Source organism: Phoca vitulina, unplaced genomic scaffold (genome assembly GCF_004348235.1).
Source record: "Phoca vitulina isolate PV1807 unplaced genomic scaffold, GSC_HSeal_1.0 scaffold18, whole genome shotgun sequence".
In the NCBI taxonomy this organism is placed as follows: Eukaryota; Metazoa; Chordata; class Mammalia; order Carnivora; family Phocidae; genus Phoca; species Phoca vitulina.
In genome coordinates, this window is record NW_022589721.1 from 35356531 (window position 1) to 35384442 (window position 27912).

Consider the following 27912-nt stretch of genomic DNA (forward strand, 5'->3'; position numbering starts at 1 on the left):
GTTTTCATTTGTCACTGGGTATTTTCTACGTTCCCTTGTAATTTCTTCTTTGGCCCATTTGTTGTTTAAGAGTTTGGCTTAATTTTCCAGTTTTTCTTCTGTAATTGATTTCTAATTTTATTCTATTGTGATTGAAAAGTTTTTATGATTTTAATTTTTAAAAATATATTACAAGGGCACCTGGGTGGCTCAGTTGGTTAAGTGTCTCTCTCTTTTTTAAAGATTTTATTTATTTAAGAGCGAGAGAGAGTGAGAGCATGAGTGGGAGAGGGAGAGGCAGACTCCCCACTGAGCCAGGAGCCCTGACGTGGGGCTCTATCCCAGGACCCTGAGACCATGACCTGTGCTGAAGGCAGACGTTTAACTGACTGAGCCACCCAGGCGCCCCTGTCAGCTTTTCTTGATCTGAAAATGTCTTAATTTCACTTTCATTCTTGAAGGATAGTTTTGCTGGATATTGAATTCTTGGTTGACAACTTTTTCCTTCCAAACTTAATAAACCATCCCACTACCTTCTCGCTTCCATAGTTTGTGAAGAGAAATCAGCTATTAATCCTGCTGAGGCTCATTTGTGCATGTGGAATTGTTTCTCTGTTGCTGCTTTCAACATTTTCATTGTCTTTGGGTTTTGACAATTTGACTACAGTGTGTCTCAGTGTGGATCTCTTTTAGTTTATCCTGTTTGGAGTTCATTGACTTTCTCTTGGAATTGTGTAATGTATATGTTAGTACTTTTGACGGTGTTCCATAGGTTTCTTGGATCTGTTCATTGTTTGTGATTTTTTTTTCCTGCTCCTCATACTGGATAATTTCAGTTGTCCTATCTTCAAGTTCATTAATCCTTTCTTCTGCCTGTTCAAATCTGTTGAACTGCTCCAGTGAGTTTTTTTTGTTTCAATTATTGTACCCCCAGCTCCAGAATTTCTGTTTGTTTCCTTTTTTATAAATTTTGTCTCTTTATTAATATTCTTTTTGTTTATATATCATTTTCTTGATTTCCTTTAGTTTTTTGTCCATGGCTTCCTTTCAGTCATTCAACATATTTAAGGCCATTAATTTAACATCTTTGACTAATAATTTCAGTGTCTGGACTCCTCCAGGAATGGTTTCTTTTTCTTTTTTTTAAAAAAAATATTTTATTCATTAATTTGAGAGAGAGAGAGCACAAGTGGGGGGAGCAGCAGAGGGAGAGGGAGAAGCACACTCCCCATTGAGCAGGGAGCCTGATGCGGGACTTGATCCCAGGACCCCAGGATCATGACCTGAGCCACCCAGGCGCCCCTCCAGGAATGGTTTCTGTCAAGTTGTTTTTACCCTGTGAATGGGCCATACTTTCCAGTTTCTTTGTATATTTTGTAATATTTTTTGTTGAGAACCAGATGTTTTGAGCGTTATGTGTGGTGATTCTGGAATTTTAAGTCTCCCAGTTCTCAGATTTTGCTGAATCTTACTTGTTGATGGCTGGAGCCACCTGTGACTTTTTCAGTTTTGTAAAGTGTTTATTCTTCAATGTGTGTGGTCCTTGAAGTTTCTGTTCCACTGTGTGGTCATCCAGCATCCTGAAGGAGATTTCATTCTGTCTCCCAAAAAGGGAAGAAACAAGTATTATGTCTTTAATCCCTTTACCCCACCCCAGAAACTGTTTCAGTAGTTAAAACAATGGCAGATAAACCTATGCTAGCTTCACAGTGATCAAAAGTGGCAATAAACCATCAAAACACACAACCCTGGTACTTGGGAGGACAAGGTCCTTATGTAACCTGGCTCCAGCAAGCCATACCAGAAATGAAGGCTGCTATCCACATGGCTGCATGCCATGGGGTAAGTGATGAGCATGGTAGGTGCTGTGCTAGACATGGAGGTTCACTGAAATTTGCTGATATTTACTACCTTCTTCATCAAGCTCACTCCTGGAAGCTGCAAGTGTTTGACTAAACTTTACAGTTCCAGAATAGTTACTTCAGACAGTTCCTGCCAGCCAATAGCTGTCTAGCTGGAGGGATGGATTCCTGCATGACATTACTCCATGATAACTGCCTTTATAATAGCAACAAAATTCTATCCAATTGACATACTTTAGTTTATAAAATGTATTTGGACATATGTTACTCCACAGTGACTAAATATCAGGCCTTATTCTTTCTATAAAAGATGTCTTTAAAATACATTCTTAGGAACAGGATACATTTTTTTTTTTTTTAAGATTTTATTCATTTGAGAGAGAAAGAGAGTGAGAGTACAAGCAGGGGAGGTGGGGGGCAGAGGGAGAAGGGAGAAGCAGGCTCCCTGCTGAGCTGGAAGCCTGAGATGGGGCTTGATCCAAGGACCTGGAGATCATGACCTGAGCTGAAGGCAGATGCTCAACCATCTGAGCCACCCAGGTGCCCCAGGAGAAGGATAAACATTTTTTTTAAAAGATTTTCTTTCTTTATTTGACAGAGACAGTGAGAGCAGGAACACAAGCAGAGGGAGTGGGGGAGGGAGAAGCAGGCTTCCCGCCGAGCAGGGAGCCCGATGTGGGACTCGATCCCAGGACCCTGGGATCATGACCTGAGCCGAAGGCAGATGCTTAACAACTGAGCCACTCAGGCACCCCAACAGGATAAACATTTTAAAGGACATTGATGTATATAAGCAAATGCTTTCCAGGGTGGTTGTTCCCAATACGTAATGTCACCACACTGAATCACTGGAAAACATTTACCTTCCATGTCAGGATGCAAAGTTGATTAGAGCACAGCCTGAGTTCCACACAACCTCCCTGTACTAGATACTATAATTTTCACCTCTGTTTGCTAATTAAATAGGCACGACTCTGGCTGGTATTGAATTTGACTGTCTGATTACTCAGGAAACTTGTATTTCTCTGTGTTGGTTTTAACGAAAACCATCTCTCACATCCTCTGCCCTATCACTCACTGCTAATGGCCCCGATTCTTTCTCATTGGGTTGCTTGTTAAGAACCCGTGCTCTGGGGGTCCCTTCCTCCTCCATGGATGTCCCTTCAGCCAGGGGCACCCCCAAGGGATTGTGGCCTTGAAGGGAGCCCTGAAGCCCTGGGTGGGAGGGCTACGGGGTGGGGAGGTGTGGTGGGGCAGTGCAGTCTGAAGAAGCATATTTAATGGAAATACCTGGAAAAAAATATGCTGGTGGTTTTCATTGTGCAAAACTAGAGAACATACGGTTTGACAAGTTTTCTTGGCTGTTTGGTTTTGGCTGAAGAGGGCTGGCACCATCCATTGGTGACACACACACAGGAGCCAAGTGTCAAGCTCATCTAAGGATGGGAGGGAGTGCAGGCAGAGGGACTCGTTGCTTCTCAATTGGACAGTCTGGGTGTCTAGTGGGTTAACTCCTGCTGCTATCCTCTTGCCTCCTCAGCTTACAGGATCAAAAACCTGAGTTGTCAGCCTGCTGATGACAGAGGGTCTTTGGGAGCAATGTCATCTCAGACCACAGGCTGATTGTTAATAATTGTTAATAGCTGTGGGCAGTTACCAGTCAGGAGATGAACTGCTGGTGTCAGAGGATCAGACAGCTGAGGACTCTGGCCTGTTAGGGGAGGCTTGAGTCAGCACCTCCAGGTAAAATACAGAACAGCTTACCCCAAAGGTAAAGGTCATGCTCACAGTGTGCATGTGTGGTACCCACGCCCACATCTTTGTGGCTGGCCCGATACACACCCTGAGGCAGAGGGACCCAGGCAGAGCATCAGACCTGAGCCAAAGGTCAGAGCGGGATCTGGGTCCTTCCACCCCTGTCCTCAAGGGCTGGGCCCGTCTTCAGGTGCACCCTGGGGTTAGTGTCCTCTAGCCTGTCCTGGAGTCCCTGCTGGAGGGGCTGTGTGGCCTTTCATGCTGAGGAGGGAGTGAGTCCTTGCTCAGCGCCAGGTGTACCCTGCCCTGCCCAGCCTGTTTCCTGCATGGGTTATGTGACCGTGGGCTGAGCTTCTCCAAGATCCCTTGGGGTTGGGGAGCAATTTCTGTCTTCTTGCGGCAGGTGAGCAGCTCCCCTGGCCTGTTGCTCTCTGTGTGGCCCCCTGCCTCCCATGATAGCTGCACCTGTTCACAGTTGTACTAACTTCCAACACACAGACTATGCAGAACTGAGTGCTGGGCTGGTCTTCTTGTAGATTTCATTTCATTTTCGCCGCAGCCCTGTGGTGTGAATGGTGGTATTCTCATCTACAGATCAGAAGCTGAGGCTGAGGAAGGGAGGTGATTGGACTGAGGTCACGGAGCAGTTGGAGGTGGGCCTGGGATCTGACCCACTTTTAACCACTTTTGCAGAAAGGATTAACCTGACCCCAGGGGAGGGATGGCCTTTGTCCTACTTCTGGGTGGCTGGAGTGTCCTGCCTGAGTCTTTGTTTACTCAGAGCCAGAGCCAGGGACTCTACAGAACAGTATGGTGTATGGGAGGGGCTTTGGCCATGTGGCACCTACTCAAACCTCTGGAGAGGCTGCAGACTCAGGTGTCATGCAGGGGGCCATCTGTATGTGTCACCAAGCCCAAAAAACCTCTGGATACTAAAGCTCGGGTGAGCTTCCCTTGTGGGCAATACTCCATGCACACTGTCACACATCAGAGCCAGGAAAGTAATGTTGTCCATGACTTTACAGAGACCCCGCATTTGGTACTTTTCTGGATTCTGCCTGCATGAAATCCCTTGTCTGATTTTATGTGTGTCTGTTCCCTGTAATACACTGTAACCATGTGTGTATCAGGTTTCAAGGCGAGTTCTATGAGTCCTTGTAGCAAATTACTGAACTTCAGGGTGATCTTGGGAATCCCCAAATTTGTGACTGGTGTCAGAGGGGAGGGCAGTCTTGGGGACCCCTATACTTCACCTGCATTTCTCAGCTCAGGAACTTTTATTCTCCAAACTCACCCAGATGGGGCAGAGTAGTGCTGCTCCCACCCCCAACCCAGGATTTTCCTCAGCCCTGGAGCAAGCCCATCTCCCACGAAAGATCCTCCTGGGCCTTCACCACCAGACCCTCTGCACAGAGTGGCTTTTGGTGGCCTGAGCTTCCCCAGCCTGTCCCCTAGGAGTGGTCCTGCCTCCCTCAGGGCCATCTCTGGACTGCATGGCACCTGCCAAGCTGGGTCCTGCTGTGCAGGTATTTTTCTCCAGAGAAGTGATGGGTCCCGACATGCCCTATACTTGACACAGGTGGATTGTATGGATATCACCAGCAAGGCGTGAAAGCACCCATGCCCCGACACCTTCATAGCTCTGTGTTACAGGATACCCTTTACTAATTGATCAGGAGGTGGTATGTTTTTATTTGAAACTGGCACACTTAGCCTTTTCCAGGCTCTCCTCATCGTACGTCCCTTTATTGGGAACTGTCAGCTCATGTCCTCTGGTCGCTGATTTGTAGTAGGTCCTTATACCAAAGTCATTCATCTCCCTTCACCCACAAATAGGTGTTCCAGTCATTCCTTTTTTATTGGAAAATGTCAGATTATACATAGTACACAGAAATAAAATTCTGGGTGTTTTCTAAATTATAGAAAAATTGAGAACTAAGTGTCAAATTCTTGGTAGCAGTAAGGAAAAATAGGATAAAGATTTAAATGCATAAAATGTAAAGACGTCTAAATAAAAATTAAAAAATCCAAAATAAGTGTGGTATGTTGCTGATCAGTCAGAGATGGGCAGTTAACGGCTGAGAAGGCTATTAACGGGGTGAAGGGACCCCAAAGGTCATTTTGGTGCCTGATGCCACTTCCCAAAAACAAAGACTGCCCATATGTTCCAGCAGGTTCTGTGCTACCTCCTGGTCCTTGGAGAGTAGGTGACAAAAATGCACGGCCCAGGGATCCTCCCCAGGGAGAAGGGCACTGAAGCTCACCTTCCAGCTCCATGGACGCCTGAGCCTGTGCACACACCAATGGGTCAATGGCAGCTGACAGGAAGAAAAGGCAGAATGATACTAAGTACACTTCACTTAAGAAGGTTGAAAAGTGAACTATACATTTTGCAGATTTCCCCGAAAACCCTAGATTTGGTGGATTTATCAATCCAGAATGACTTGTACTGTATCACTTACGTTGTCTTGTGATACAGTGTCTTTCCAAACAAGTATTTCTGTACATTGTATTTAACTGAACTCTTATTCTCCTCTTGACTGGAACATGACTCTTTCTTATTCTAACTCTTCCACAGGATTAGGAACTGTGCCCTGTATAGCGGTGGGCTCTGAGGGCAGTCACTGAGTCAGACGCCAGCTACACTCAACCAGTGAGGGCTGCTGGCTTCCCTCTGTGGGGACTTCCGAGCTAGCATCTCACTGGGGTCAGCTGCTCTCTGCAGTAACGCTTCTGTTGATCTGCAGTCTGGCTCTAGTGATTTCAGCTACCGTCTGCAGGAACATGGAGGGATTTCAGCTCCTCTGAATCGCACCATGAGCTTGGCTTCTCCAGCATCTCCTCTGAGGTTTCAGCCATCTCCGAAGGAATACCTCAGCGAGTGCACCTCCTCTCTAGCATCTACCTTAGTGATCCCAAGTCCTGTTTTTGCTTCAATTCCTTAGCCCCTGTTGTCCCAGCTGCTCTGCAGTACACATCAGTGATGTCAGTTCCTTTCAGGAGCCCATCTCCTCTCTGCAGTACACCTGCTACCTCAGCTTCCAGAGTTTCACCTGTGAGGCTGGCTCCTCTCACCTGTACCAGAGAGGGGGAAAACAAGCTTTTATCTGCATCAGGGTATTGCTGTGGCCTTATGGGTCAACACTATAGTCCTTCATTTCTCCCAAGAAGCTGATGTTTTCGAGAGGAAAAAAACCTCTTAAAAATTATGAATAAACCAGATTCACTACAGTACATGAAAATGGATACTAGACGCTCTTGCAATCAGGAGTAAAAAATAAAAACCTCAAACACAGAAATGGAAATTTTAGATAATAAAAAAGCTATCTGAATTTGAGAATTTTAGGTTTTAAAACTATCTACCAAAGAACTGTCTTTTGAGTAACACAGCAGCTATGAGGTCTGGGCTCTGCGTGCAGAGCTCCCCTCCAACCCACATGGGGTCTGGAGGCCCAAGGCATCCCATGATTTCTGGGGCACAAGGTCTCTTAAGTCATAAGGGTGGGTTTTGAGGCAAAGATCCATTTTTGAGTTGAATTTTCACTTAAAAAGTTAGGACATCCCTTCTGATCTTGAATAAAGTTCAAACACCAGATGAAGTGTTTTCTAAGTTTACATCATTTCTCACTAATTAATCCTTAGACTTTTTCCTTTGTTCACACAAAACAAGTGGCTCCACACACTTAGGATTTCTAGCCATATTACTTGATGACAATCTTTTTTTATATCATTTTATCCACACAACACTTTAGTGGTCTGACAGAATACTGCAAATAATCCAATTCAAATTTATGTGCAATAATTAGAATAACTGTTTTTAGGAAAGGCATGTCATGTTCTAAGAAAAAACTTTATTTAGAATGTAAGAAATCCTTAAGTCTTAACTTCCTTCAGTTTCTTACTTCAAACAGATGGTCTCATGTTAAGGAATGAATGAATGATGGCCGCCTTTACCAAAAGTCACTACAATTGTGTGGTTACTGTGCAACAGAACTTCAGGATGTGGGGTGCACAAAACAGGCATCCTCCGGTTTTCCCACAGGAACGTGTGCTTGGGACGCTGCACTGCCACAGAACGGCACCCAGCGGAGTTGCAGGAGCCTCTCCCGGGGCCAGCGGGCGTCACAGCTTCCGGTGCACCTTCTGGTGCTGGATCAGGTGCCCGTGCTGGTTGAAGGCGCGGCCGCACTCGCCGCACTCGTAGGGCCGCTCGCCCGTGTGGATCCTCTGGTGCTGGATGAGCACCGAGTACTGGCTGAAGGCCTTGCCGCAGCGGCTGCACTCGTAGGGCCGCTCGCCCGTGTGGGTCCGCAGGTGCACGATCAGGGTCGCCTTCAGGCTGAAGGCCTTGCCGCACTGCGCGCAGCGGAACGGCCTCTCGCCGGTGTGGATCCTCTCGTGCTGCACCAGAGACCGGCGGGCGCTGAAGGCGTGCCCGCACTCGCCGCACACGTACGGCTTCTCGCCGGTGTGCACGCGCTGGTGCTGCGTCAGGTGCGAGTGCTGCACGAAGGCCTTTCCGCACGCGTAGCAGCCGTACGGCTTCTCCTCCGTGTGGATGCGCTCGTGGTTCATGAGCGTCGAGCGGTGGCTGAAGGCCTTGCCGCACTCGCCGCACTCGTACGGCTTCTCGCCGGTGTGCACGTTGTGGTGCTGGATGAGCACCGAGCGGTCGCTGAAGGCGCGGCCGCACTCGCTGCACGTGTAGGGCTTCTCGCCCGTGTGCACGCGCTGGTGCTGCAGGAGCGTCCTCTTGACGCTGAAGGCGCGGCCGCACTGCGCGCACTCGTGCGGCTTCTCGCCCGTGTGCACGCGCTGGTGGCTGCGCAGAACCGTGCTGTGGTTGAAGGCCTTCCCGCACAGCGGGCACACGTACGGCCGCTCGCCGGTGTGGATCCGCTGGTGCTGGATGAGGTGCGAGAGCTGCGTGAACGCCTTCCGGCACTCCAGACACTCGTGGGGCTTCTCCCCCGTGTGGATCTTATGGTGCTGAGCGAGATCCGAGCTCACCCGAAAGGCCTTTCCGCATTCGTTGCACTCGTAGGGCTTCTCGCCCGTGTGGATTCTGCGGTGTTTGCTGAGGACGGAGCTCTGGCTGAAGGCCTTCCCACAGACGCCGCACACGTAGGGCTTCTCTCCGGTGTGGGTTCTCTGATGCTGCAGCAGATGGGAGCTCCGGCCAAAGCACTTCCCACACTCGGTGCACTTGTAGGGTCTCTCCCCACTGGGAACAGCCTGATGCTGAGGGAGAGGCACGCTCTGACTCAGGACCTGGGCTTCAGGCCGGCCGGCGGGGCTTGGACTCCCGCAGAAGCTCTGCTCACGTTCATAACGTCTTTGATCAATCCATCCCGTGGATGTTTCCCCCAGAAGCACTGATACTTCCTCTGAAATAAATGGCTTCAGACCCAAATCCCTATTTTGGTTCTCTCCCTTGTTTTCATATTCTGAAACAACAAATCCAAAGTAAAAATGTTAACTGCTAACCCACTCAGAACAGCAGAGCAAGTGTAACCAGAGGTGGCCAGCAGGGCCGTGGTCCCTGAATGCACGTGGCCGTGTGAGCTGCAGAGGAGCAGAAAACTCGCATCTGTGTCCAGTAACTAGACACGTGCCGCCCAGGCTGACAGGGCAGTTTGAGAGGCAGGTGTCACGGACATAAGGCACACAGCAGCTGGTGGCAGCCCATTACTGCCCGAATCCCACTCTCCCTGGAGTCTTTGTTTCTTAAAATTTTATTTATTTGAGAGAACAAGCAGGGAGAGGGAGAGTCAGACTCCCCACTGAGCATGGAGCCCGATGCGGGGCTCGATCCCAGGACCCTGAGATCATGACCTGAGCCGAAGGCAGACGCTTAACGACTGAGCCACGCAGGCGTCCCTCCCTGGAGTCTTTATGTACAGGGCTTCCAGAGGCCATCATGTAACCCTAAACCCACCCAGGACTGCAGAGAGCCTTGTTGGGCTGACAGCAACACCTGGTGTGGAGCTGGTAGAAGTGTGAGCTCTTGTGTGCATGTCCAACAGACACAGGAAGAGAAGACTTGTACATGGGGGAGTGTGACCTCCTCTTTGTGGAGAATGCACTGGGAAGAGGAGAGACACAATGGGAGTCTTGCCACACCTAAGCTGGAATGTGGCCTGCAGGGCAGCAGGAAGTATTGCAGAGGGCTGGGGTAGATGTTTTTAGTATCAGGTTGGGGACTCTGTGGGCTGTGAGTCGGGGAGGACAGGGTGTGCTGATTACTTTTTTTTTTTTTTTTTTTGGCGAGCTCTACGCCCAATGTGGGACTTGAACTCACGACCCTGAGATCAAAAGCTGCATGCTCTACCATCTGAGCCAGCGAGGCTGGCCAGAGAACAAGTGTTTTAAATCTTGGGAGTTCAAGCCATTGAGATGACAAGATGCCGGTCAGAAGACCAAGACTTCTCAAGGGGCTTCAGGGATGTTGTGAGAGGACAGGCTGTGCTCATGGAGTGATCTTTATCAGTGTCACCCAACAGGTGGAGCTGATGCCATGTCAGGGCCAGAAGCAAGAGGTTGACTGCATGACAGCAGCCAGGCCTCCTTGTGTACTCTCAAGTGCCCAATCTCAGCCCTGCAGCTTAGGAGGCCAACTCCAAACACCATGCTGCCACCCCCAGCTTCCCAAAGACCTCTGCCAGGAACAGCATTAAAAACTGTTGCACTTGAGGGATATTCCAGAATTCAAAGCCTTCTAGGCAGAGGAAGATCTGAGAGAATTCTCACAGACACACTTAAGGTCTATGACAGGTACTGAGGGGTCAGCAGCTCTGAGGGGAAATTTACAAATGCTGATCCAGCAATATTGAGATCAGGAGCTAGGATGGCATCCAAATGTGCATGTGCGCCTATGTGTTGACTGCTTCTTTGCTCCCCCTTCTCTCCAGGGTAGGTGGAGTAACTTATTTCACTGGTTCATGTGCGTAAGAATTGGGCATTCTCAGCTCAGGGAACCATATTCGGCTTTGCTCCTTCACGTTCAGAGGCAGTCCCCAGCATGGGGGCCTGTGGTGGTCCTTCACTGCCTCAATCAGGTGGCAAGTGGGTCTCATTCTGTGATTAGAAAGCATGCTGAATAGCACCCAGTCATTTTCCAACTGTGTTCTATCTAGAATAAGGATATTGTCAAATCCCCCACACCTTGCTGGTAACAGCATTATTGAGAGATAAGCTTCACTCTTTAATTAGTTCCTAACTTGGTCTGGGGAGACAGATGCTATTTAATGGGCCACCTGGAACCCCCAACATGGACCCTTGAAAAATAAAAGATTCAGAAGCCAAGTAGTCCCGGGGCCCTGGGTGGCTCAGTCGTTAGGCGTCTGCCTTCAGCTCAGGTCATGATCCCGGGGTCCTGGGATCGAGCCCCATATCGGGCTCCCTGCTCGGCGGGAAGCCTGCTTCTCCCTCTCCCACTCCCCCTGCTTGTGTTCCCTCTCTTGCTGTGTCTCTCTCTGTCAAATAAATAAAATCTTAAAAAAAAAAAAAAAGAAGCCAAGTAGTCCCCCTACAAAGCCAAGGGACCTTCTAAGATGGGACTTCTGACTGGTGTTCGGAGAAAGATTTGGGCCAAGGTGGCCAATAAATAAAATATGCTTGTTTTGATCTGTGTTGCCTTTTGACAGCTAGGTACCTTGGAGGGGCAAAGACATACCAAATGCTAATAGTTCTTTGCAGAAGTTGGTGGCAGCCAGATGGAAGCAAACCCTCAACAGCTGATCATCTGAGAAGAGGCAGGAGTGGGAAGTGGGAGACTCCCCTGAGTGAGGGGCCTCCTTGTAGAGGCTGGAGTCCTACTCCAGGCTTGATGAACTGGTTCTTCACACCCACCCTGAGATTCAGCTGCACCTCCAGACACAGACACTCTGACTCCTCCATCTCCCAGTGCTCTCCAGGCTCAGGTGGGTGCTCTGCTTGCTGCCAGACCTTGCCATCTAGATGGCCCACCAGCACATCCACGTCAAGAGTCCAAAAGAGAACTTGGCTCTTCCTTCCTCCTAGAATAAGCCCCTACCTCTTGTGGCTGGTGGGCCTTCAGGATCCACATCTCTTTTTTGATCCCTTATCTTCCTCTTTCCCCACCAGTGTCCAAGCCCTTGTTCCTATTAAGACTACCATTTGACAGCTTACTGTTTTCCAAAAAATTTTTTTAAAGGTTTATTTTTGAGAGCAAGAAAGAGGGAGAGAGAGAGAGGCCGAAGGGGCAGACAGTCATAAGCAGACTCCATGCTGAGTGTGGAGCCTGATGTGGGGCTCGATCCCAAGACTCAACGAGACTGTGACCTGAGCTGAAACCAAGAGTCAGATGCTTAACCAACTGCGCCACCCAGGTGCCCTGGGACAGCGTACTGTCCCGTGTCCCTCTGCCCCAGCACTGCCTGCTCATCAGTGGTACTGGAGAGCTCCTCACCATGACCAACAGGAGCACATAAACCCCAGTCTGACATACAAAGTCGGGTGGATACACTGACCAATCCCATGTCCCTTTTACTGTTAATATCACTATTATTATACATTATGTAAAACAATATATATTATTATACTGGTTATTAATTATGTATTAACTGAATTCCCCCAGGAGGGAGAAAGCTGGAAAGAATATCACTTCCACCCTAACAGCAAGAAAAAGTCAGGTAATCTATAAAATTGTAACTTTCTTGAATCTATCATAGAGCCAAGGTCATGGTGGCAACCAAACAACCTGAACCCTAAGGAGAGATAGGTGCGTGCATGGGGAGACAACTGCACTGATGATGGAAGGGAGGAAGATAAGAGGAAGATGGAAGACAGGCCACCACCCAAGCAAGGAAGAAGCACCTGGCTAAAACATTAATGAATTTCCAAAGAACCCCGGGGAGCTCCAGACACAGGGGCTCATGTCCCCCTGGGAGCAGGTCCAGAGGAAGCCTCTTTTGGTGGCTTAGGCCTACAAGAGGAGAACAAAAGCAGCCACATGAACCCTTCTCCTCTACAGAACAAAAGCTGCAAGTCACTACGTGAGCGAAAGCAAACTTCTCATTCTAAGATACAGATAAAAATTCCATAAATCTTTAAAAAAAAAAAAAAGAGGGGCGCCTGGGTGGCTCAGTTGGTTAAGTAGCTGCCTTCGGCTCAGGTCATGATTCCAGGGTCCTGGGATCAAGCCCTGCATCGGGCTCCCTGCTCAGCAGAGCCTGCTTCTCCCTTTCCCTCTGCCTGACACTCTGCCTACTTGTGCTCTCTATCTCTCTGTCAAATAAATAAATAAATAAATCTTTAAAAAAAAAAAAAAAATTCCAATGGCTGGGAAGGGAAAAGAAAACTATCTTCTACTCCTGAGGGAGAGCTAGGAAATGATCATGAGCCCAGCAGTGAGAAGTCTGCTTCAACCAGGGGAAGGGCTGTGACCCAGGAATACAAACCTGCCTAAAACTGAGGATGGACCAGGACAGTGGAGCATCCTCTCATTTCTCCCTGCCCCTGCCCCAAAGGCCAGCAAGCCCTGAGTCACCAGCAACTGCCTACTACTGCTACAGTGGGGGAAAGAGCATAGAAGAAAACCCTCTCCTGTAGGCACACCTGGAAGACTGAAAGCCCTCACCCTACGTACAAGGAAGTGCCACAGGAGTGTGAATCTAGTGATGCACTGAAGGCAATTCTGGGAACAACAGAGCCCAGCCCAAGTCCTGACTAGACTGACTCAGGCTTTCACACTATCAGCCTAGTAGGACAGGCTACATTTCCAGACAGATACACTATTTACCTCTATCTCTACTGTCCCAGTTAATGATAGCTGACATTCAATAAAAAATTATGAGACACCCAAAAGAAAGAAGAACGACTGTGTGTGTGTGTGTACATGTACACACATATAGTCAAGAGACTAAGTGATCAACAGAACTAGAATTAGAGATGACTCATATGTTGGAACAATGTGAATGATCAGATGGGGAATTTAAGCAGAGAGATACTCTAAGAGTCCAAATGGAAATGCTAGATGTAAAAAACACAGCAACACAAAAATGCCTCTAATGTGTTCATCAGTGGACCCAACCCAGCTAAGACCAGTGAGCTTGAAAACAGGTCAACAGAAATTACCCAAAAAATCCCACAACGACAGGGTGGCTCAGATGGTTAAGCGTCTGCCTTTGGCTCAGGTTATGATCCCAGGGTCCTGGGATCGAGACCCACGTCATTGGGGGGGGGAGGGGTCTGCTCAGCGGGGAGTCTGCTTCTCCCTCTGCCTGCCGCTCCCCTGGCTTGTGCTCTCTCTCAAATAAATAAGTAAATCTTAAGAAAAAAAAAAAAAAGAAAGAGACAAATGTATGAAACAAAAAATAAAACCAGTATGGGTCAATATCAAATGGCCTAACCTGGATGTAGTTGGAATTGCAGAAGAGAAAGAGAACAGGAAGCAAAAATATCTGAAAAGATAATGGCTGAGATTTTTCTAAAAATAATGGAAGACATCAAAAGACAGATCCAAGATATTAGAATCACAAATATGTTTTTAAAATACCACTTAGATACATCATATTCAAACTGCTAAAAACCAGAGAGAAAATCTTAGAGGCAGTTAGAAGAAAAACACACACGACACAGAGGAACAAATGTAAAGTTATAGTGGACTCATCATCAGAAACAAGTCAAAAGACAATGGACTGACATCCTTAAAGTGCAGAAAAGAAAAAAACTTGTCAATTTACAAACACCAATGGAGAAAACACCCAACAATCAAATCCAAACTAACGTTAAAGGGAATTCTTCAGGCTGCAGAAATATACCTGACAGAAAGTCGGATTTATACAAGGAAATAAAGGCTTTTGGAAATGGTTAAAATGAAGGTAAATATACAAGACTATGTAAAAAAGGTTTTCTAAATCACTCTAAAATAGAACTGTCCAAAGCAAAAATAGTTATGTGCTGGGGAACAACTCTTGATCTTGGGGTGGTGAGTTCAAGCCCCATGTTGTGTGTAGAGATCACTTAAATAAACTTAAAAAAATAGTTAACGCACTGTGGGTTTCTAACATATTCAAGAGTAGAACTTATGACGACACGATCACAGAATCTGGGACAGAGGAACAGGGTTGTTGTAAAATGGATCAAATGTTTGTGTCTTTGTGTTCCCCCTCCCCCAAATTTACATGTTGAAGCCCTAACCCCTCATGTAATATCTGGTGGTGGGGCCTCTGGGAGGTGATTAGGGTTAGACAAGGTCACGAGGATAGGGCCGCCACGATGGGATTAGTGCCCCATAAGAAGAGACACCAGCAAGCTTACTCACTTCCCACCTCCCCCCACCCCACGCACTCACAGGCACACAGAGGCCACGTGAGCACCAGAAAAGTGGCTGTCTGCAAGCCAGGAAGAAAGCCCTCACCACAAACTCAACTGCACTTTTGTCTTGGACTTCTAGCCTCCAGAACTGTGAGAACAAAATTTTTCATGTTTAAGTCACTCCATCAGTGGCCTTTTGTTATGGCAGCCTGAGCGGACTACTACAGAAGTCTACTGTTCTAAGTCTTACGCTACCTGTGAAACGGTGTTAACGTTGTGGGAAGGTAAACGATGGTGACAGATGTGTATTGTAAACCCTAGAGCAGTCACTAAACATCCGTGGTTTGTTTCCTCTTCTCTTTCTCCTTTAAAAAAATCAACTTACTTTTCATGGTTCTATTTTATCTCCTTTGTTGGCTTCTTAGTTATAACACTTCTTTTGATTACGATGTAGTTTAGTGTAATTTTATTCATTTATGAGGTAGAGGGTTCGTTGAGTTTCTTAGATCTGAGTTTATACTTTTCAACAAATTTGGAAAATTTCCAACCATCATTTCTTAAAATATTTTTTCTGACCCTCCTATCCCTCCTTTGTTGGCTTCAGCTACATGTATTAGGTTATTTCAGATTGTCCCACAGCTCCCTGATATCCTGTAGTCTTTTTTTTTCCTTCTGTTTCCTTTTCAGTAGTTTCAAAATAATTTGTTTTCACTAATCTCTTCTTATGCAATGTCTAATCTGCCACTAATTTTACGCACTGAACTCTTCATCTCAGACATTGTTGTTTTCATCTCTAGCAATCAGATCTGGGGGGGCACCTGGGTGGCTCAGTTGTTAAGCATCTGCCTTCGGCTCAGGTCATGATCCCAGGGTCCTGGGATCGAGCCCCGCATCGGGCTCCCTGCTCCGCAGGAAGCCTGCTTCTCCCTCTCCCACTCTCCCTGCTTGTGTTCCCTCTCTTGCTGTGTCTCTCTGTCAATAAAGAAATAAAATCTAAAAAAAAAAAAAAAAAAAAAAAAATCAGATCTGGGTCTTTCACATATCTTCCATGCTTCTACTTAATATGCTCAGTATTTCCTCTAATCCTTGAACATATGGAATAAATTTATTTTAATATCCTTGTCTCCCAATTCTATCACTGATGTCATTTCTGGTCAGTTTAACAGGACTGTTTTTTCTTTTTTTTTTTTAAAGATTTTATTTATTTATTTGACAGAGGGAGATACTGCGAGAGAGGGAACACAAGCGGGGGGAGCGGGAGAGGGAGAAGCAGGCTTCCCACAGAGCAGGGAGCCCGAAGCGGGGCTCGATCCCAGGACTCCAGGACCATGACCTGAGCCGAAGGCAGACGCTCAACGACTGAGCCACCCAGGTGCCCCTGGACTGTTTTTTCTTTTAATTATGGTTGTATTTTCTTACTTCTTTGGATGTTTGGTAACTTTTTATTTGATGTCAGATGTTATGAATTTTACCTTGTTTGATGCTGGATATTTTTTATTTCTAGAAATAGCCTTGGCTTGGAGCGCCTGGTGGCACTGCTGGTTAAATGTCTGACTCTTGGTTTCAGCTCAGGCTGTGATCTCAGGGTCGTGAGATTGAGACCTGTGTCAGGCTCCTCGCTCAGTGCAGTCTGCTTTAGTTTCTCTCTCCCTGTTCCTCCCCCTGCTCTTTCTCTCTCTCTGAAATAAAAAAATCTTAAAAAAAAAAAAAAGAAAAGAAAAAGAAAAAGAAATATTCTAGAGCTTAAATAGTCTTGGTTAAGTTACTTCGAAGTAGCATGTATGGTTCTTGCCTTTGAACTTTGTCAGATCAGACCAGAGTAGTGCTTAGGGCTCTTTCCCCCCACTAGTTAGCTCTCTAACTGATGATCCTGTGAGTTCCAGGTTTCCCACTCTTGCTGTTGGGAGCAGACAGCACTCCCAGCCTGTGTGAGCACTGGACCCTGTATTTACGAGCCCACAGTTCTGTAGCTATATGGCACAAGTGAGTTCTCTCCTCAATGTATCACAAGGCTGAAATAACATGTTAGTCTGAATTCTTGTGTGGAGGCTCAGGCAATAAATGTACTCCAAGCTCTTTCCTACTGTTGTCAAAATTTAGCCCCTTGCAGCTATGGGACTAAGGTGACTGTTTCCTTGCCACTCTCAGCTCTTCACTGCTACCTGCATTCCTCGCCATGTGGCCCCGCCCCCTTCAAGGCAGCAACGGTGCATCAAATCCTTCCCATTCTTTGAATCTGACTTCTGTCTCTGACCTCCAGACCCACATTTAGAGGGTTCTCCATTCCTTAAAAGCAAAAGCCTAACATAACACAATCATAAGAGTAAAACCCATATTCACAATCCCGGGGATTATGGAGGCAGGGCACGTACATCATGGGGCAGTGGTCTGGGAGGTTGTGTGTGCCAAGACAGACAGCTCTGGTCTCTCTTCCTCTTCTTAAAAAGACACTAATCCTAGCAAATCAAGGCCCTACTCTTATTACCTCACTTAACCTTAATTACTTCCATAAAGGCTCCATCACCAATACATTCACATTGGGGTTTAGGGCTTCCTCAGATAAATGGGAGAGGGGCACAAACATTCATTCTGTTATGAAGACCATCTTAAATCCTGGCTACTGTAGCCGCTACTCCTTCTAAAGAGGGGGCTCTTTCCTGGCATTTGACTGTTTCCTTGTGAGTGCTAATACTCAAGGGCTCTCCCTGCGGATATCCAGAGTTCTCTTTGTCAAATGGACTCTTCTGTGGGACTTCTAGCCTCCCTGGTGTCTCTGGACTCCTGACTATGTGTCCTCAAGTCTGGGAGACCACTGGGCTCTGCCAGAGTTCCCTCCCTGCACTGTAATCTTCTTCAAGCTGTGAGCTGGGGCAACTGTAGAGATCACCCCTTTGTTTCCTGTCTCTCGGGGATTAATTTCCTTCCTTGATTGATTTCCACTGAGAGAATGATGCCCAACACCTTGAGAGCTGTGTTTTCATATATCTTGTCGTTTTTACGTTGTTTCAAGTGAGAGGGTGACTCCCATCTCTGTTTACTCCATCTTGGCTGGAAGTAGACGCCTTTTTCTTTTAAAATACTTTTATCTTAGAAATTTGTATCTTTAACCAATAACTTAATTAGGCATATTTCTAACATTTTTATAATTTCATGGTACCTGGTCTTCTTCAATTTGCTTTCCTCTCTCAACCTGTGTTTCTGATGCATCATATTGTTCCCTAGCAGTTATTAAACCATTTTCACTACAACACGTTCTTTCCTATTAAAACACCACAGTTTATTCTTCTGTCTATTCTACTGCTGATGGACATTTGGGTCATTCCCAATTTTTTTTTTTTTTAAGCTTTTATTCATTTGACAGAGAGAGACACAGCAAGAGAGGGAACACAAGCAGGGGGAGTGGGAGAGGGAGAAGCAGGCTTCCTGCGGAGCAGGGAGCCTGATGTGGGGCTCAATCCCAGGACCCTGGGATCATGACCTGAGCTGAAGGCAGACGCTAACGACTGAGCCACCCAGGTGCCCCATTCCCAATTTTTTCTATCATGAAGCATGCTTCTATTAAGATTCTTGTATATGTTTCTTGGTGCTTACAAACAAACATCCTTACTATATACACAAGAGTGGAACATTTGACATAGGGACCTGTATTTTCAACTTCGTTAGATAATGCCAAACTGTTTCCTAAGGTGAGTGTGCATATTTACATCCTCATTCAAACTTGATAGTCAGATCCTTCCATTTTTTTTTTTTCATTCTGAAGGTGTTAACATGGTAAATCATAATGGTCTTGATTTCCATTTTCCTGATGAATAATGAGGCCAAGCATGTTCTCACATTTATTGGCCCTTTGGTTTTCCTCCTCTGTCAGAACTTGTTCAAGTTTTGTGCCCATTTTTCCTATTGGATATTTCTGTTTATTTTTTATTATCTTCAGAACAATTATTAAGTGTATACTGTTTCAAAAATGGTAACACTAATAGGTTCTTCATTTAAAAAATCTGGGTTTACTGTCATCTATTTAGTAAAATTTTTATACATCTTATTTTTAAAAGGTTATGTTTTTTTGAAACTGGGAAACTGTTTGTTTGACTTATAAAGCCTCACTGTCATAGAATAAAGCTAGTAAGCCAAAGAAATAATTACCCATTTGCACTGAAAAGTATCATTTCTACTGGTTGAAGTTTCCTGAATAGGTAGTTTCTTCCCTGATGCCAAAGTAACAAGATGAGCAAGATGACTTTAATAAGTTAAAAAAATAACTGTACAGCAGGTTACTCAATCACCCACGGCATCAAGTCACCGCATGATCAAACCTTCATGTTCACAGACTCAAGCTGCTGGCAGTTCTAGCGCCAGGCCACCCTGTGCCCGCCTGCTGCAGGAGACGGCCTGAGCAGAGCCCTCACTTTCAGAATCATGGCTTCAGTTGTTTCAAGGACAGACTAGGGAAGAATGTTCTACATGTGACAAGACAAAGGGAAAAAAAACAATTCCACTGAAACAAATTTTTAATTTAGAAAACCCCTCCCGACAGTTTTGTAGAGATTGTATGTGTTGTGTAACAAGAACATATTCTGCATCAGAGCACCCCAGGAAATTTCTTTACATTCTGGTGAATCATGAGCATTAACACCTGCAGGGATTGTATGGATTAGAAAGATGAGACATACACCTACCCCACGGACAGGGTGAACTGTCTTGTCGCATACGAGCTGTCATGTGGTCATGTTTGTAGTTGTCTGCAAAAGGAAAAGAGAGTTGAAGGGACAACAAAACACTTCTCGAGAGTAGTGCAATTCACTGAGTTAAGCCTCTGCTAGCAGAGGTCCCAGGTGGAAGCTACTCCTGCTGTCACCTGTCAGTGCCCACAGCCACCCGGAACTGATTAACCCCAAGTCAAGGAGGGCCAGCTCCTGTCACTCACCTGAATGGCCACTCCCCAGGCCCCTAGACTCCTCAGCCCCTTGCCCATCCAGGACCCATGGCTCTTCTCCTCGCTCCAGCTGAGAGATCACATTGGGCTTTGATCCTGGAAGTCCTGCTCACGGGAGGGAAGGCCTTTTGTCAATACAGTATCTGTGAACACCCCCACCCCGCCTGAGTGACCTGCAGGCATGAGACAGACAGGACTAACATTCCTCTAGAGCTGAGTACCTGGAGGCGACCCCAAAACCCCCAGCACAGGGCCCCCAACCCCTGGCCAAGCACATAGACACAGAAGAGGGCTGCTGAGGGGCCATACCCAGTGATACCACGTTCCCATAGGTCTCCATCATCACGTGTCGGTAGAGGCCCCGCTGAGCAGGGCCCAGGCGGTCCCATTCCTCCTGGGAGAGGAGCACGGCCACATCCTCAAAGGTCACCTTGGCCTGGAATGACAGGGGCTGCTGCAGGTTGGACTAAGTCTCCACATCTGAGATGGAGCAGTGTGGGGTGGGGTGGGGGGAGTGGAGATGCCCTTGGTTAGAGGGTAGGGGAAACACATGTGAACAGCTTGGTGGGGCGGGGGGGAGAGGCCGCAGAATTCAATAGAGGCAGTGACACTCAGGCTACCACCTGGAGCCCCGGGCATGGGAGGGCTATGAGGAAATGTAGAGGCCTCGGGGGCAGCTCACCTGGGGTCCTGCCGGTGGTGGCAGGAGCCTGGCCGCTGCCATCCCTGATCCCCTGAGGTTTCTGAGGAAGATGGAAGTCAGAGGAGCCTGTGGGGCTGAGGAAGAGGTGGGAACACATGAGGGGCCCAGCCTTGCCCTCACAGATTCTGAGTTCTGGGAGTCCAGCCCCGCCCCCCCCACTCTTACCCCACAGTTCAGGAACCATGGTCCCTGGACTCTAACCATGAGCCCAGGAACATCCCCTCTGAGATGTTTGGGGACACCTGTGTACCCCAAGGCTCCAGCCACAAGGTTTTGTTCTCCAGACCCTGGGGTCCTCATGGTCAGCTGGGAGCTAACAAGGACTCGGAGCCATCTGCTCAGGCTCACAGTCCACGCACAAGGGCTGGTGCCAGAGTATTCACAAAGATGGCAAGCCGTCATCAGGTCCGGTGTGGGTGCCAGGCCAGGCTGCCTCCAGAGATAATCTCCAGGGAAGACAGGCTGAGAATGGCTGGTTTTGCTTGAGGTCCACACTCCAGGCCCTTCATATTTCACTTGACCATAACTCCTGTGGGCCTGTTGATGCCTCAGTCTCCCCTGGTTGTGCCGTGGTGCTCTAGTGAGGCTGGGGCCATCAGCCTGGTGGTAGCTCCACCAGGGATTGGCAACGGAGGCATGACACATGGTTGATTCTGGTAGATTAAGTCCAGAGTCATCCAGGGATTTGGTCTGAGCACTATGGGGAGCCTGGGGATGGGCAGGTTCTGGAGACATATCAGGACAAATTAACCTGAGGTGTCTGTCATATTCAAATTACTGGAAAAAACAGGGGGGGGGGGATTAAGAGCTCTCCTAATGGGGGAATGGGGCTCACATCTTTTGGAGTGTCACAGGGAGTCTGCAACAGGGACACAGAAACCTAGCAGGCAGATCACTCTAGGAAAAATGGTACAAGATCACCTTGACAAACAGGATGCCTCACACTGCGGACTGCCCAAAGGGAAGGCTTGGGGTCAGGAAGTCAGGAAGCACTACAACCCCATTTTCTTTGTAGAACATCAGATGTATGCGTATGTTTGCATAGACAGCTTTTGGGAATATACACATGGAACTCCTAACTGCAGCTGCCTCTGAGGAACATGATAGCAGACTCGGGTGGAGAGAAGCTGGCCTCTCTCCATCCCTCAGTTCACCAAGAATGCCCATTCCCGCCAAATCTGTGTTTCTGTGTCAATGCAACAGAAATCTAATTCTAATTAGATTAGAATTAGGATTCTAATAGGAGTCTTAAAGGAGTAGAACTACCTTAACATTCATATGAACAATAGATGCTGGAAAACAGGTTAAAAATAAGATTTGAAAGAATCGGGGGTGGGGGGGGAGGCTGCCTCACCAGGTCTCAGAACAACGATGAGAAAGTCACTGCCACCACCCGCTCTGCCTCCTGCCCTACTGATGGTGTACCGGACACCCACACCCTCTCGAGCACCGCACAGACCTGCCATCTCTCCTGGTCAGTCATCTTGCCCGTGGCGTTGTCCAGCTGCTTCCCCTGTGTGGTCTCCACCCTCCCCACCTACCCCAAAGCTGCCCTGGTCCAGGTCTTCTATGACCTCCATGTGGCCAGATCCTTGTCCACTGCTGGCAGTGGTGACAGTTGGTCACCTGTCCTCCTGCAACTCAGTCCCCACTAGGTCTCCTGGATATTGTGCCCTCAGCCAGGGCCTCCATCAATCCTCATCTGCATGAGAATTTGACCTTCATGGATAATCCAGCCCTGGTCTCCTGGGGACCTGGTGCAAGTAGGCAGTCATCTGCACTATGGCCCCACTGCAACTGGGCCAGGATTAGGAACTCCATTCAGGATCTCCCCAGTGGGTGCTGGAGACGGGTACGGCTGACCCCAGGAGGCATTTGGCTTTTTTTTTTTTTTTTTTTTTAAGATTTATTTATTTGAGAGAGAGCGCACGCAAGTGCGCACAAGCAGGGGGAAGGGCAGAGCAAAAGAATCTTCAAGCAGATTCCCCGCTGAGCGTGGAGCCCAACACAAGGCTTGATCTCATGATGCTGAGATCATGACCTGAGTCAAAACCAAGAGTCAGACGCTCAACAGACTGAGCCACCCAGCCACCCCTCCTCCTCACTCTTTCACTCCTAATCCACCCTCCAAACGCACCCAGAACCCAGCCCTGTTGCAACAGGGTTGTGCACCTGCCCCTCCCCCCAGCAGTGGGAACAATGACTGTCCTTGGCTTCAAACCCTTCTTTGCCCCTCCACGGCTGCTACAAGGCTGCTCAGAACCCTGTCTGGGCTTCCCTTCTGCTAGGGAGGCTCCTGCCCTTTGGCTGGTGCTTGGCCATATCACCCTCTCATTGAGGCCCTTCCTGAACCCCCAACCTTGAGGGCCTCTGCGTCGTCCAGTCCTCTTTCTCCCTTCGTGTCCCAGCAGAGCAGCCAGCAGTCCAATGTTTGCTGAGTAAGTGAATGAAATTAAAGAGCTATGAGACCATACTTCACACTCTTTCTCAGGAAAGCCACCTGGCAGTATGTAGATGAATCAGATACACCATTCAACAGTGGGTGCTCCCCTGGAATGGACGCAGACTCAAGGATGGTGCCACTGCCAATCCATAGTCCTTCCAGACAGGTCATGCACCCTGAAAGATTTAAGCTGTGCGAGACAGCCAATGGGTAAATGAAATGATGGGACGCAAAGAGCATGTCCATAATGTCCTCCTTCAGAAACAATGCCCCCAGGGCCAAGAAGTGTGTGTATGTGCTTTCTCCTCACCTATAAAACAGGGAGATCACACCCCTCCTCTTCGGGCCTCAAGAGGAGAGCAAGGGGCAGAGTCAAATGCTGTGGTGCTCATTCAATTAGATTAACTCAAAAAACCAGGCTCTCAGTATGAGTGAGGCATGGAGGTGGGTAGAGAGGGCAAACGGGAAGATTCCTGGGGATGAGGGCGGGGGAGAGAGAGCCCTAGAATAGCACTGAAACCAAGGCTCTCTACCTAGAAGGACCCTCACACATTACCAAGTAAAAGCATACCAGAATGCTTGTTACTAGGGTTGGAAGGGTTGTGTCCTTCCAATATTCATATGGGGAAATCCTAACCAGTGGGATAGTGTTAGGAGGTGAGGCCATTGGGAAATGCTTAGGTCATGAGGGTGGAGTCCTCACAATGGGATCAATACCCTTTTAAGACACCTGACAGAGCTTCCTCACTCCTACCACGTGAGGACACAGCAAGAAGTCTGCAATCGGAAAAGGTCCTCCCTGACCGTGGAGACACCCTGATCTCAGACTTCCAGCCTCCAGAACTGTGAGAAATGTCTGTTGTTTTATAGGCTACCTAGTCTACAGTATTTTACTATAGCAGCCCAAAGGAACTAAGACACCTGTATTCTGATTAAAAAAAAAAAAAAAAGAACAAAACCAATACAAAAAGTGGTACTAACTAGTTTTGAACAAGTCTGTGGCTGCATGCAAAGATGTGCTAAACACTGTGGCCCTCAAACCTGACAACTGTCAGGCAGGTAAAAAGAGCCATCCAGGGCACCAAAACTGGCTTTTAGTAAGATACCCTCTCCTCCACCCTGACCCCCATGATTCTGATGCCCACCTCCAGGCTTTGCTCTGTGAGAAAAACACAGGAGTTTTTGTTTGTTTGTTTGTTTTTTAAATAAGGGGAGGGAGGGGCAGAGAGGGGGAGAAAATCTTAAGCAGGCTCCACACTCAGCACGGAGCCCAATGCGAGGCTCCATCTCACAACCCTGAGATCATGACCTGAGCCAAAAATTAAGAGTCAGACACTTAACTGACTGAGCCACCCAGGCACCCCAACCCAGGAGTTTAGACAGGAAGGTAGAACAGGTGGGCATGCCCAGTCCTGTTCAGATAGCCCCAGAGCCAGAATCACCATCACTGAGTATCAGAGCAGACTGTGAAGAAGGCTATGCCTCCCACAACACGGGGCCAAACACAAACCGCACCCGCCCTGAGGGTCCCTGCACCAGTGCCCACCCATCCATCAGCCACAGCCATTCTTCAGATGCAGGAATTTCATTTTTGGAAATCTCCTCAGGGAATAACCCAAACAAAACCAGAATAGATCAATGTTCTCAGCAGCACTGGATGTGCTCAACGGGAAAGAAGCCACACTGCAGTGAGACATTCTGTGCCAAGCAGGCTCTGGCTCTCGTGATGACTGAGCAGCCAGCAACACAGACAGGAGCTAAAGAAGGGACTGCAGAGACACAAAGAGCTTAGAATTTAACATTTATTATTATTTTGTTTTGTAAGCTAAGTTTTAGGAACTTAACGCCCTTGTTGAATTCCTCATGGGCTGGATGTAAAAGAGCTAGCATGCCTATCCTCCAAAGACCCTGCCCACAGGGACAAGCTAGGACAGGCACACTCCGAGTCCCTGGTCTGGGGTGGGTGGCTCCCAGGATCTTCCTCCGTCTGTCCTCACCATCCTCACCTATGGGTTTTCTTGCTGGAATACCCTGCCCTCCATGGTGGAAGCATCTTCAGAAGAGGCACCTCCGAGCCACTTGTGAACACAAAGCACAACCCTGCAATCTTTTTTTTTTTTTAAAGATTTTATTTATTTATTTGACACAGAGAGATATAGCGAGAGAGGGAACACAAGCAGGGGGAGTGGGAGAGGGAGAAGCAAGCTTCCCGCCCAGCAGGGAGCCCGATGCGGGGCTCGATCCCAGGACCCCGGGATCATGACCTGAGCCGAAGGCAGACGCTTAACGACTGAGCCACCCAGGCGCCCCAACAACCCTGCAATCTTCCATAGTGAATGATCGCGCATCCAAACCAATAGCTTTCCTATACACCAGCAACACCTAGTCAGAAAATACACAGGGAAAAAGATTCTGTTCATAAATGACACAAGAAACAAGTTTAAAACAAACTTTAGAAATGAGATGTAAATTCTCACTGTATCCACAAAACCAAGGTGCCTAGAGCCAAGTGGGCCTGGACGAAAAGGGGTGACACAGGAATGGGGCAGAGCAGGGCCAAGTCTGTATAAACAAATGGAGAACAGAGGACGCAATTCAAATTGCTGAGGAAAGATGATCAGTAAATGGGGCTAGGACCAGTTAAATGCTTTAGGAAAAGTAAAATTAGGCCTGTACATAAAGTTCAACACATCTCCCAGAAAGTAGAGCAAAAAGATTAAAAAAAAAAAAAGAAAAAAAAAAATAGGCCAGAAAAAAATTAGATCATCTCATATCAAATACTACAAGTCTAATGAATCCACTAGGCTAATGAATGAATGAGTTGAAATTTTAAAGTACATTTTATAAAAAGAACTTGATGCAAATAGGTAAGTTTTTATTATTTCAGGTGGGAAGGGCCTTTCAAAGCAAAATACCAAAAGCAGAAATATGGGGGCAGAGACTTCCAGATCTGCTGCATGAAAATGAAGACCGTATGCACATCAAAGCCATCAAATTCCAGAATGGACCCAAAATCATGTAAGAATTTAATGCATGACAAAGGTGGTTTTCCAAATCAATGGAAAGATGAATTATTCAATAGGTGGTGTTAGAAACAGCATAGTGAAAAAAAATGAAGCTGGAGTCCCCTCACCCCACACCAAAATAAATTCCAGATGATTGCAACATTGCACAAGTACCAGAGAAAAACAAGGATTTACTTTAAAAATAATCTTGGCAAGGGGAAAGCCCTTTAAAACATAACAAAGCTCAAAAGCCTTAGGAGTAAATATTTTACCACTAAAAACTTGAAATCTCTTCAAAAAACCCCAAACCAGAACAAAACACTGTAACTGGACTCAAATGTCAGCCTGTGAAGAATATTTTCAACATATACGGAGAAGAGTATGAACTGGCGGATCACAAAGGAAATACAAAGGCAAAAAAAAGAGGGGGAGCACAAAGGCACACGAAGAGTTTCAACCTCACCAATCACCGGGGAACGGAAATTAAAACATTCATGCGACAACAATGCGGGGAGGGCGATCTCAAGGCCCCAGCCTCCCCTCACTCCACTCCGGGCCCACCCTACGGAGACAACGCACGGCCACGAAGACAGTTTTTAAGTGAAAAATCTACAAGTATCGGCCGGTAGAGCACGGCCACCCCTCTGCCCCCGAGCTTCCCTTTCAGGCTGGAAGCGGAAAAAAGCGCACGCAAAATCCGGAAAAGGGTACAAAGCCAGCCGTGCCTCCTCTGCGCACACTGGCAGCCTGCTCCCGACGACGACTCTCACTTTTTATAGTTCTCTCACACGTTTACATTTTAACAAAAAACATTATTTTCTATTGAAATGTGAAAAAACAAGAAACTAGGGAAATATTTGCATACCATGTTAGAAAAGATTGGTCTCATTCATTAAAAAAGGGCTCTTACAAAGTAATAGGGAAAAGACAGCATGAACAGGAACAGGGAGGAAGAATGTAAAATTAGGAAGTACTCTTGGCCAGAGACACACCAACGCCGCTCGGACGCGGAGACGGCCGACTGCGAACTGCGGGGGCGTTGCGGCCGCCGCGGGGTCCGGTGGGCTTCTCAGCCTCCGGTTCTGTATGCTGGGGAGCCCTCGAGAGCGAGCCCGGGACACGCGGGTCGCTGAGCGTCCTCCCCGGCGCAGTCGCGCCGGATCCTCTCGGCCGAGGCCCCGCGGCATCCCCGCAACTCCGGCCAGGGCTCGCAGTCCGCGGGGGAGGGGCCGGGAGGCTGGGAGTGTGGGGGGGTCTGAGGTGTCCCGCGGCCGGGGGGAGGGAATCGGGGCGTGGCAGGCGCGGTGGGGTGAGGGCCCGGGGTCCCGGTCGCGGGGGGCCTGGGGTGTGTCAAGGGTAACGGGGGCCCAGGGCGTGGCAGGGGCCGAGGGGTGGGGGTCGGGAGAGGCCCCGGAGCGAGGAGCAGCCAGGGGACTGGGGTGTGGCGGAAGGCGGGGGGCTGGGGGCTGAGAGAGGGGTCCGCGGAGAGAGAGGACGCCACAGCACGTCCGCAGGAGGGAACCGGCGCCAGGGGCGGGAGCAGAGCGTGCCCGCGGGGAAGTGCCCTGTCCGTGAGGAGAACGACCCAGCTCCGGCTCCCGTGCGGGCAGGGGGTCCCAGCCTGCCAGTGCCCACACGCACCTCCGACTCACCTTCCACGCCGCAGGCTCACGCGCGAAGAGACTGACGCCCGCAACGCACTCAGACAAAGGGGGCGCCCCGCCTCGACTGCGCATCCGCCAATCCCGGGGGGCCCCGCCTCCTCAGTCCCCGCCCACATCCCGGGCCACCAGTCCTAGCGTGCGACATCCCCCAGTGCGGCCGTCGGGCCCGCCTTCCCCGCCTGCGCCATTTTCCTGACTGACAGCTCTGCGGCGCGCTCCAGAGCCACCGAGAGACGAGACCTCCGGCGCGCCTAGAGAGGCCACACCGCGCTCCGGCCTTGCACGAAC

General features: G+C 48.2%; 1 protein-coding gene across 3 annotated transcripts; it reads right to left on the bottom strand.

The window, feature by feature from the left end:
• Positions 1 to 2590: 2590 nt before the first annotated feature.
• On the bottom strand, positions 2591 to 27677 carry LOC116639329 (zinc finger protein 250). 3 transcript variants are annotated; one of them, XM_032415541.1, is made up of 6 exons: positions 27613 to 27677; positions 20492 to 20586; positions 20119 to 20260; positions 19801 to 19914; positions 19553 to 19615; positions 2591 to 9043 (listed from the first exon to the last, which is right to left on the bottom strand). In XM_032415541.1, exons 2-6 carry the CDS (start codon positions 20531 to 20533, stop codon positions 7719 to 7721), a joined length of 1686 nt encoding a protein of 561 aa, XP_032271432.1. In that variant the 5' UTR covers positions 20534 to 20586; positions 27613 to 27677; the 3' UTR covers positions 2591 to 7718. The 3 variants fall into 3 exon arrangements, with proteins under 3 accessions (XP_032271432.1, XP_032271434.1, XP_032271433.1); XM_032415543.1 differs by having other exon boundaries at positions 7719 to 9043; positions 20119 to 20245; XM_032415542.1 differs by having other exon boundaries at positions 7719 to 9043; positions 27602 to 27646.
• Positions 27678 to 27912: the final 235 nt, after the last annotated feature.

Excerpts from the sequence above, each read along its gene's own strand:
- LOC116639329 (XM_032415541.1), bottom strand. The coding sequence starts at position 20,533 with ATGGCAGCGGCCAGGCTCCTGCCACCACCGGCAGGACCCCAG. Across the intron at positions 19,616-19,800 it reads CCTGGGGAGTGGCCATTCAG|ACAACTACAAACATGACCAC; the intron begins GTGAGTGACAGG and ends TTCCTTTTGCAG. Across the intron at positions 9,044-19,552 it reads CAGTTCACCCTGTCCGTGGG|AATATGAAAACAAGGGAGAG; the intron begins GTAGGTGTATGT and ends TTGTTGTTTCAG.